At 40.0% G+C, this 11,287-nt stretch overlaps 1 protein-coding gene and 1 pseudogene across 1 annotated transcript; both read left to right on the forward strand.

Moving 5' to 3' along the window:
* The first annotated feature begins 371 nt into the window (after positions 1–371).
* LOC140928121 (probable serine/threonine-protein kinase drkD) lies at positions 372–5,726 on the forward strand. Its single transcript, XM_073377836.1, has 2 exons — positions 372–1,436; positions 3,645–5,726. The coding sequence occupies exons 1-2, from the start codon at positions 393–395 to the stop codon at positions 3,840–3,842; spliced, it is 1,242 nt and encodes a 413-aa protein (XP_073233937.1). The 5' UTR covers positions 372–392; the 3' UTR covers positions 3,843–5,726.
* Positions 5,727–5,874: 148 nt separating this feature from the next.
* LOC140925908 (uncharacterized) overlaps positions 5,875–11,287 on the forward strand; it is a 17,214-nt pseudogene continuing 11,801 nt past the window's right edge.

Consider the following 11,287-nt stretch of genomic DNA (forward strand, 5'->3'; position numbering starts at 1 on the left):
GCTGCAACGCTGGAACAATGTTGCAACGCTGTGTTGCGCTAAAAATCGTCGTTGCGAATCTCCTCGTGTAACATCACCTTTAGCATTACACGATTTGATATTTTTTTGGACAATTTGAAACTCGTTGTTAAGAGCTCAACCTGTCAAGCAACCAGTCTCGATTAGTTTGATCTGTTTGGGGTTCCTACTGCTATCGCCTTAGTGTAAAAGAATGGGAATGATTGTCTTTCTTTAAGTTATAGTTCTTGTCATTATGGTGATTTTTATTCTGTTTTTCTCTCTTCTTTTTGGAATCCTTAACAACGAAAGTGCAAGATCTACGCGGAGCAAACGTGCAATTTCCGTTGCCAGTCGGTGAACTTCTGCGAGGACAGAAAGTACGAAGGAAACCGATGGAGATACAGCAACGGGAAGAAAATTTGCAGAGGCAGTTGCAGGAGATGCACCTCCGAGAAGAAAACTCACAAAGGCAGATGAGAGAGATGCAGCAACGACAACAAAATTCACAAAGGCGGTTGACAGAGACGCAACGACAGCATGAAAACTTGCAAAGGCAGTTGCAGGAAATGACGCAACGCGAAGAAAACTCGCAAAAGCAGTTGAGAGTGATGCAGCAACGCGAAGGAAATTTACAAACGCGGTTGAGAGAGACGCAACGACAGCAGGAAAACGTGCAAAGGCAGTTGCAAGAAGTGACGCAACGCGAAGAAAACTCGCAAAGGCAGTTGAGAGAAATGCAGCAACGATTGGAGAACTCCCAACAACAGGTGTCCACCTTAGAGAGACAACTGAGAGGCAAAGATCAGGAAGTAAATGAACTAGAGTTAAGTCTTTCGTTAGCCCAGCAAACAATTAGTGAACAGCAACAACAGCAATCATGCGATTGGGTCATTTCCCGCGATGAAATTCAAATCACCAATAAATGCCTTGGCAGAGGAGGCTGGGCAAGTGTTTATGAAGGCGTGTATTGTGGCTGTACTGTAGCAGTAAAACAAATTCATGATCTGATTCTCTCCCCTCATAACATACTTCTTTTTGAGAGAGAAATGAATATTGCATCCAAATGCCGCCATCCTCACTTGCTTCAGTTTATCGGCGCCACCAACGATGAAGGAAACCCTCTGTTTGTGACTGAGCTGATGGAGAAAAGTCTGCGAGCTCTGTTAGAACAGCGACAACTCGCCGAAGTAGAAATACGGGTAATTTCTCTGGATGTAGCCCGAGCAATTAACTACCTTCATCAGAAAAAACCAGAGCCTATCATTCATCGTGACATCAGCAGTGCAAATGTGTTGCTATGGCGACAGGGTGACCAATGGAGAGGCAAAGTGTCAGATTATGGCACTGCTAATTTCATGCAGCAGACCATGACAGTGGCTTCTGGAGCTATGATTTACAGCGCACCTGAAGCACTTACGTCAAACCAAACAGTCAAGGTAAGTTTTAGTGAATTTAGAATTTTTTTTATTTAGCACTGGTTCATCAACACCTTCAGAATTCAAAGAGAAGCGTTGGTGCAGTCATCTTGAGCGCGTACCTACTTTAAGGCCAGGTTGTTCGTTTACGACACGAAAGAAATCCTACTCCACTTTACCCGTCTTCACCTAGGCGTACAATTAGACGCAGCAAAATACAATGTAATGTTGAATCGGATAGCCCTGTGCAGTGTGGAATTGGAGTATCTCTAGCTACTTAAGCCCTGGTCAAACGTTGGTAACGATGATAGCTTAAACCATCACCATTTGAACTCAAATGTACATGGCTCCATTATTATGGTCGTTTTCAGGTGTTTATGCCACAAAAACAAATTAAGCTGCGGGCGTCTGTTGTGATTTAAATGTTTCTCGTTAGTTCTTCAGTTAATCATTTTGGCGACTTCGCAGATAAAACTGATAGGTTGGTTTTTTAAACGTAATCCAACTTATGCCGCGGTTTAGGAAATCTTTGGACCTCCAGATCTCTTCCTTAGTGGGTTCTTTTAAGAAGATATATGCTTTTCTTGTCCACCTTATATGCTCTAACGAAACTGTGAACGTTAAATGGTGTTTACATAAAAGCGTTCAGCAAACTAAAAATGGATTAAAACACGTTTTTGTTAAACACTGACTAAACTGCGTTTAAATAACTGGTCTATAGAGTCGAACCTTTCTTCAACGACTGCCTTTTGAGAGAGAGTGACGTCCCTGCTTAAAAAGGTCACCTGATTGTAATAATTATACTCTCACCGGGGCCATCCGCAATCCGCAATGTCAGTAATGCTAATAAGATGTGAGAGGCTCAGCGCGAGGCGGTAGGAGCGGGTTGCTCCTTTTTCGAAAGCTATAATCACTGACAAAAATTCTTGCTCATTTGTCTTTAAGGTGCGCTTTTATGAACAATTTCTTGCTGTAAATCATACAACTTTAAATTCCAGCTCCTTCTGGGTATTACCGCCGACAATGGTAATGCAACATTTTGGGGCGGCTAGTAAACAAGATCAACTGCGGTGAAAAGAGTGAATCGGGAAGAGGAAGTAACCTTAAATAAGAAACCCAAAATGCACAGAAACGTATTACAGGTGGATTTCCACTGTCGCTTAATACGCGCGTATATAAAATAGAGGCAATATATAGAAGGTCACGCGTAAAAGAAAAAGGTGAACCTCGCTCAACGAGCGTAAAAATTTGCTAGCGTACGCACGTGAAAATTACGCGATAGAAGAAATCAATCCTTATAGAATAGGTACGGGCTATAGGCGGCGTGCTGGAGTAACAACATCTTTTTAAAAGACTTTCATTATTAAAGCTTATTAAGGGTGGATTTCCATTGACGCGTAATTTTTACGTGCGTACGTGCGTAAAATTTACGTTCGCAAGTGAAATAGGGGCAATGTTTGAAACGTCGCACGTAAACGTAAAATTTGAACCTCGCTCAACTTTACGTTTTTTTTTTAAAAAAAGCTCAACACTTTATATCTTGCCTCTATTTTATTTACGAGATAAAAATTTACGTTACAGTGGAAATCTACCCTAAGTGACATTAAAACCAGAATGTAATACTGAACCAAAATGCTCCCAACAACGTTCGATGCTTAATGACCTTTATAGAGAGGTTATTTTGGCCTTCGGGACTGACTTTAGAGATTTTTGTCCAGAGGTTCAATAAAAGTAAACATATTAACTGTCCGCTAGGACAAAGAACATATTTATCAGTAGAGTTTCGACTGTAGAAGCAGATAGGCCAGTAAATAAATAATAACCACACTGTTCTTGTCTACTTCAGTTTTTTAGAAAGGGGGAGCGTGGGGGTGGAGGTAGATGCTTATTAACTTTTCTTCCCTACAGGATAGAATAGGTGCTCATTCGAGATGGGCTATATTGTAATTCGAGGCTGGGCGCTTAATTGAATAAATACGATATGTGTTAGACTTTATATTCCTTTATCTCCTGAGTTTGCTAAGGAACAGTCAAATGGAGACGCGAACTTAACCCCCTCCCCTCCCCCTTAATCTGCATAATTCTTCGGATCATACTCAGCTTCATCTAATAAATGTTAAATAGCTAAATAGAAATTAAAAATGACACTAAGTGCTGGGTATAACTGGTGGTAGTATAATAGGATGCTCAAAGGCAAATAACAAGAAATAATCTGTGTATTGTTCATAGGTTGATGTTTACAGCTTTGGTGTGCTTCTTTGTGAAATGTGCATCCGGCAACTTCCAGATCCTAGAAGGCGTGAACAGCAAGTTCTACTGATGACGAATCGCGCCTTAAGAGGCCTGGTACGGCGATGCCTGCAGACAGATCCCGAAGCGAGAGCAACCATGCAGGAGATAATCGATGAACCATCCAGAGCTGTGTAACGTCTATCAAATATTTTGTGAAAACTTTCGCAGTTGATAGAATTGAATTGCTAAAATGTCTATTGAAGGAAGTCGTGTCCAATTGTTTATCGTGACAAAGTAGTGTACAAAAGTCTTACTAGGAAAACAATTACTTAGGTTAAAAACAAACCACTTATTGGAAGTAGCGAGGACTTTTCTGTAAAATTTTAGTATCGATACCCAGAAGTTATACAGCTGTGTGTAGTTTTTTGTATTTCCGATCGTGGTTAATAGCAAATGCCGTTTTTGGAGTAACGTTGTTAAAAACAAGGTAAATTATAGGTCTGGGAGAAAACCACTGAGACGCTAGTCTATGCCCTAAGCTTGCTTATACGATGGTTAAATTGGAACAATAAAAAATAAATAGCTTTATTTTTCCATATGCAGTAGATTACGTTACTTTACAGGGGCGTAGCCAGGATTTTTGAAAGGAGGCCGGAAGGGGAGGGGAACTGGGGGGGTCACGCTGTGTCACACCCAGGGTACTTACCAGATTGGTATGTCCACATCCAGGCCGTGTTTTACTACAAGTGATATTGTTTTGGATGAGCAGTGAGATAGCTGCATGGATTAATTCAGTTCCACATAGCATAATATACTCTATTTTACTTGCGAACAAGGAACAAGAACATGGTCCACTGCAGATGTTCGGTCCTGCAAATGGGGTAAGCAACAATCTAGCACTGGAAAAGATTGATTGCATGTTGATTCTTCGGAACATACAAAGGGGACATCATGGGCACCCTAGGAGCAGCCCTAGCTACGCCCCTGTTTACATTCATTTTATTATTTCTTCTGAAGAAGTTCATACACACGAAGTATACAATATATATATTTTTAAATACTCTTATAATCAGAATTGGAGATACGAGTAGATATGGCAGTTATTACAAGTTGTAGAATATACAATTAAATACGCGTAGTAGTTACTAAATAGCAGTTATGTTACTGGAGTAGACGAGTTCCCTATGCCGGTAATAGGTAATTTATTCATGAAGCAAGGTTTACTTCAATTTCTATGTACTTATATATTTATTATGAAGTAGGTTGTAGACGTAAAATTGACGAAAGGTACCGGCAGATATGTTGCCCACATAAAAATTCAATTTAGGCTAAATATGCCGTTGAATCCGTCGAGTAGTAAAGCCCATTAGGTATCCTATGAAATAGAATTTACCTAAATTTATGCAGTTGTAGTTATGTGCTTATGAAGTAGACAATGTTGAAGTAGACAATATCGAGTAAAGAAACAATTGTATCAGTTTTTGGCTTATGAAACGTTTTACGCCGATTAAATCTGCGGAGTAGCTAGCACATTAAGCGATTGTAATATTAGAGTTTCCTATCCCAGAGGTAACTTACTTGTGAAAAGGAATATACCTTAATTCATAAGTTACTTATGAGGTGGATCAGGCAAATGAAATAGACAATGTTAAAAAGATACAAGATTAAACCTGCGTAACAGTAAGCGATGGTACATGTAATTAGAGTTATTTACAAAATCGATTGCACATCAGTTCAGATTTGCTTATAATCATCCGCTTAAAATAGACAATATTAATTAAAGAAACGAGTAGATGTTTCGTTTATATATGGTATACCGTAAGAGTTTCTTAATTCAACAGATAACTCGACTTATAAAATAGGATTTTACCCAAATTTGTGTTATTAATTTACTTATAAAGTAGGTCATGTACTTCAAATAGACAACATTACAAGGAAACGAGTAGTTATATGGCAGAGGCCTCTCTTCTTTCTTTGCCCTTCCCATCGTGCCCCGCGTGCTCTCTTTTTCTTTCTCCCCAGTCTCCCTACAACACAAAGACGCCTCTGTGGTGGAGACAGTCGCTGTGTTAAAAAGCGTTCCTAGGGTTCAAACCATTTTACAATGCGACTGACGGCTAACAATTTGATAATATATTTTGAAGCCCGTAAAGACCTCTTGGTTGAACATTAGCCTTTTCTCGAAAATGAACAATCCTCTTTATTCATTTAGGAAGTCCCAAGTAAGATGAGCTGCCGTATCATCACGTGTCTTGTCTTAATTGTGTTCACCTTACCCTAGTCTGAAGGTCAGTTCCCTAGAGTTTGTACATTTCTGACGAATCTGAAAAACAAGAAGTGTTGTCCAATCCCAAAAGGATTTGGTGCGGTAGTGGTGGAAACAGAGGTACATGACAGGAAATGATCATTCGTGATTGGACCTTCAGGTTCAGTCATAACCAACCTTTCCAGAAAGACGACGAGCGCCATAACTGACCGCTTGCTCTTTACCACAAAACGTGCAAATGCAATTAAAACTTTGCTGGATATGACTGCAACAAGTGTGAGTTTGGCTACTATGACAATGACTATAGGCAGAAAAAAAACCCAACTCGCAAACATTTTCTCAAGTTGTCAGCCGGGTCGAAGGATCAATACATCAGGTACATCAACATGTCCAGGCACTACATAAGCGATTATGTGGTGACTTTGACACCATACAGTGAAGAGGTCAACAAAACCGTTGAGTCCAACCGCAACCCGACAGCACTCTTTCACAACGTCAGCAACTATGACTTGTTCGTGTGAATGCACTACTATGCTGCACGAGACACCAACATAACATGACAAGGGCAGATATTGAGTTTGCGCATGACGGGCAGGGGTTTCCTACGTGGTATCGACTGTACATGTTGGCTTGGGGAAAAAAACCTCGCAGGAAATTAGTAACGATGCAAAACTTGGCTCTTCCTTATTGGGACTGGACCGGAAGTAAAACACAATGTGATCCCGCTATTTGTTCTGAAGAGCTTCTTGGTGTAACAAACCAAGTTGATGGAACTGTGAAGGGCAAATACTTTGACAACTGGTACGTCATTTGCAGCAATGAACAATTCCTACTTCCTGACGAAGATGTACTGTGTGACCCAACGAACAAGAAACCTGGCTCAATTTAGAACGGATCAATTAGAAGGAAAACTAACGGAAGAAAAAGTAAGAAAACAGGGATATACGATGACATTTCCAACCAAAGAAGATAAAATTTTGCGCTCCAGTTTAAGACTTTTGACCTGCCACCCTATGGTAAAGAGTCAAGCTGCAATCTTAAAAACATCCTGGAAGGCTACGTCAGGACAAAGACCGGTTATCGTTTGCCAAATGTTCACACCTTACATAACCAGGTTCACATAGTCTTGGGTGGAGCCATGGGAGATGTATCTTCTGCGTCGAACGACCCGGTCTTTCCTCTTCATCATTCCTTTGTGGATCGTATCCGTCTGAGAAATGGCTTCGCAAGTTCAACAAGAGCGCCTCGTTTCTTGGAACATACGATGCACGCATCGGGCACAACAAAGATGACGTCATTGTACCACTTTATCCTGTGTATACTCATCAACGGATGTTTAAGAAGTCTTTCTATTGAGTTCGGTTATGACTACGACGATGTCGACGAGTATGGTAAGTACACATGAAGTTTCTACATGACCTTGATTTATCTTTTCCTTTACCTTGAATGCGATTTAGTGTAATAGACGATATTCGTATTCCCCGACAGCCCTGGGACGAGACACTTCACAGCATGATTGTGAGGCTAAAGCGGGGAACTTTTTGGCAAAAACACAAACAAACATTGGTCAGTCGCGGCTGAATCGCTGCGAAACGATAGAAATCAGCAAAAAACTGCAAGATTTAAAAGCTGAAACCTTACGGGTAAGCTAAAGGGATATCTGTTTCAAAGAACAAAACTGTGGGAAGAGCTGGTCGTACTAACAGCAAAACATAAAAAGCCACGAAGCCAAAAGAAGAAACAAGAAGTAATCAAGAAAATGGTCTATTGTGTCAAAATGTCAATACTCGAATCCTTTTTATATAATTTTCTTATTATTATTATTCTTTTTTTTCTTGTGTGTAGCTGTAAAGTGTAGTTTAAACTGCTCAGAATTATCGTCTGTACCAAACTCTGTGTTCAACTGCGTGCACGTTTTTGTACTCTCGCACAGTTGTTATCGAAGATAATGTAACTTAAATTTAAAAATAAACTTTACCTAGTCATCTTTGATCAAACTGGTTTAACTTCCTTATAATGCACATGGACTGTGTGAAGAACGCTAAGCTCCGTCCTGATAGGTAACTATCCACTGAATGAGTCGTTTGGTTTACTTCAAATACACATTCAAGATTTTGTATCCGCTCTGATAATAAATAACTTCAAATCATAAGTGTTTCCCTTGTACATGTAACAGAACTGATCAGTGATCGAGATCGATCGAAACATGCCTTGCTCTCTAAAATCAGTAGTTGTTCGTTTGTTACGGATTGTTATTCCAAATATATTACTATTATATTAATTTATATTAATTTAGTACTTTGACTGTCCAATGAAGACTTCAGCAGTGCATGCTGGGATGCAGCTGTGTGGGTTGCTGATGTCATTGATGCCAGTAAGGCAGTTATTACTTGGTGACTGAAGATCGTAAAGTGAAAAGGAAAATAACGGAACGTAGAAAGAGTATAATAGCCAAATATAATATTTAACAATTATTTTTTGAAATCGAGGTGAATAGTGGCTCGACACGAAGTGGCGAGGTAAATATTTCTAAAGCCACTATTCACCGAAATTGAAAATAATAATTGTTTTAGTATATACACACGAAGTGATCTCAGCAAAATCAGAGAGGAAACCATTAAAAAGTACGATTTGATTGACAGATCAGGTGAGCTAGACACGCGAAAGTTTAAAAATAGATCTTTGTAGAATTTTCAAACATGGCAATTCACAAGCTTATCACTTCGCAAACAACAGCGTAATGACTTAAATGGAACTGCTAAAAGTTTGAATTGTTTCCTTACCTGAGAAGAAAAGAAGAGCTTTGTTGTTTTCTGTTGACTGGCCAAGTTGACAGCCGAAAAGGTTTGTTGTGTCGTTCTTCGAATGAAGTGCTGACAAAATGGCGATTCGGTTCCTCGAGGTAAGACTTCGTCTTCATGTAGCATTCTTTCTCCTATTTACTTAAAACGTAGAATTTCTGCAAACATTTGCTTTCAATACAATACAATACAATACAATACAATATTCTTTATTTAACGAATTGTTGAATAGTCCGAGATAGCAAACCAATCAGATTGCTTAATTCACCAAGATCACTGAGTGTGTATATGCTAAAATATAATATAATATAGTAGAGTTGAATGGGTCCTTAGTAAATAAATAAGTAAGTAAATAAGTAAATATTATAACCAAATAATTAGAGGCAGCACTTTCACTAATCTGATCAAAATTTGGAAATGCTGGTTTTTGAAGAAAGGAGAAAATCGGAGTACCTTGAGGAAAACCTCTCAGACCAAAGGAGAGAAACCAATAACAAACTCAATCCACATACGGCGTCGACGCCGGGATTTGAAAGCGGGCCACATTGGTGGGAGGCGAGCGCTCTCACAACCTTGCCACCCTTTCCTTCCGAAGGGAATTTTTCATACGATGTAAGAGGGTCTGGAGGGGGGGTGGGGGGGGGGGGGGGTACAAATGTCAGTTGTCAGTTAAAATTGCGGCCATTTGTCAGTTGTCAGTTAAATGGTTATTAATGATTAACTATGAAATTTATTTGTATATTTTTGACGCGAAGTTTGGCTTGAAAGGCAGATATAATGTAAATTAAACATTAAATTCGAAAGCTGATGCCATAGTACCTTAATTTTTATCAGTTTTGCTATTGTACATGTTGGAAGCATTTCACTTGGCCCTCCTTTTCTCAAGTCTCGTGTTACTCCCCTCCTCTCGAAAGTTTTTTGCTGGCCAGAGTGTAATATTGCCAACCATCAAGCCAATCAAAATTTATACCTTCAGAATATTGTATACACATTATGCGCGAGTCTTACGCCTGTGGACTAAAGACATCGATATCACGCATCAAGGACAATTTCTCACGCCTGACTCAAAAATACGGACAAATTGTTCGTAACACATGATGACTTTGTGTCCTTTTTTGTATTCTAAGGAAATCATATCAAAGCAAGCTAAAAGTGTCGTCTTTTAAGTAGCTTCGGAAGTGCTCAAACGTCTTCGGGAACATCTGCGGACATTTAATTCAGTTTTTGGCAACGTTCGGAAGTCTTCGGAAATTCGTCGAAAATCTCCGGAAGTCGCCGGGACGTTTACGGAAATCTCCGTCATGACAAGGCGAAAATCTCACGCATTTGACTCAGAAAATGTTGGCAGGTATAACATTGAGACGTAGATCGTAAGAAGACCAAAAAAAAACCGTCTCTGAATCATCTCAGTAAAAACTGCCAATTGCCTGTCAGTAACGCCCTCATTCGGAGCAGCCATCGCATGCTGGCGCGTTCTCAGAGGAGCGTAAATTTGAGATCATCGGGTCATTTACAACAGATGGTACATGACACACATGAGTTTTACAGTAAAATCATTAATTAGTAGATTTAGTGACAAATGTCGTCGAATTCGCCTTTTTGGGTTACGTAGTTTCCTTTATATACATCGTAAATCCTCTATTAACCCCTCCCTTCCCCACCGTGTGGTTATTTAGTTCAAACACGTTTGAGGTGGAGCTTAATAGAGACAAGGGCTTATTGAGGGGAAGGGGTGGAGCTTTTTTAGTCAGCGAAGATGATGGTATCAGTTCTCTCTTTATAAAAAAAAAAAACTAGAATGCAAAGTGGACAAGCTCAAGTACAAGAAATTGGAGGTCATTAAGGGACTGTGCAATAATTGTCAGGGCTGAGAAATGAGTTTCAAAGGGGAAATTATGATGTCGTGCCCCCCACCCCCCACCCCCGTTCGCAAAAGCAGAATTGGTTCAGCCCCTCTCCTGATCTCTTCAGAATTTTTACTGCCACCCCCCCTCCCCCCGCACCAAATATAATGCAACTGTAGAAGATGAAAAGCTTGAAAATCGTCTTCGCTATTTGTCGTCCGACAACCCTGCTTGAGCTGAAAGGTTTCTCCGAGAGGAGTACAAGAAGCCCCATGATGACAGCAACAATAGAGCAGTCAAGAGGGAGGCGAATGGCATCTTGGATAAGCTTCATACCATCACAGAAAACGTAACTAAACATGATTACAGCTGATTTATGGAGGGTGGCAAACTTAACACTGGCCTAAATTGCCTTCACAATTTCAACGTACAATGAGAAACGACACTATATCAAGTCTGGCGTTGAAAAAGATGTGTTACATCTTGTTGAAAATTGATGGCTAAATATTAGGCGACATATCAAATTGGCACCAAGTCCACAACATCTGAAGCAAGAAAGAGGAAAGGGCACAGAAAAAAAGGGGAAAAGAGGAAGCTCGCAACTTGTAAAAACTGAAGAGAAAAAGGATGCCTTATTTTTCGTTTCCTGGAGGAGCCGCCCTTGCTGAGGACTTTGAGCCGGACATATTTGGTATTCCCCCAACTGGAAAACAGTTGATTGTGAAACCC

The sequence above is a fragment of the Porites lutea genome, chromosome 2 (genome assembly GCF_958299795.1).
Source record: "Porites lutea chromosome 2, jaPorLute2.1, whole genome shotgun sequence".
NCBI lineage: Eukaryota > Metazoa > Cnidaria > Anthozoa > Scleractinia > Poritidae > Porites > Porites lutea.

Bases quoted from the DNA above. Each gene is read 5' to 3' on its own strand.
- LOC140928121 (XM_073377836.1), top strand. From the start codon at position 393: ATGGAGATACAGCAACGGGAAGAAAATTTGCAGAGGCAGTTGCAGGAG. The intron at 1,437-3,644 runs GTAAGTTTTAGT...TATTGTTCATAG, and splicing joins CGTCAAACCAAACAGTCAAG to GTTGATGTTTACAGCTTTGG.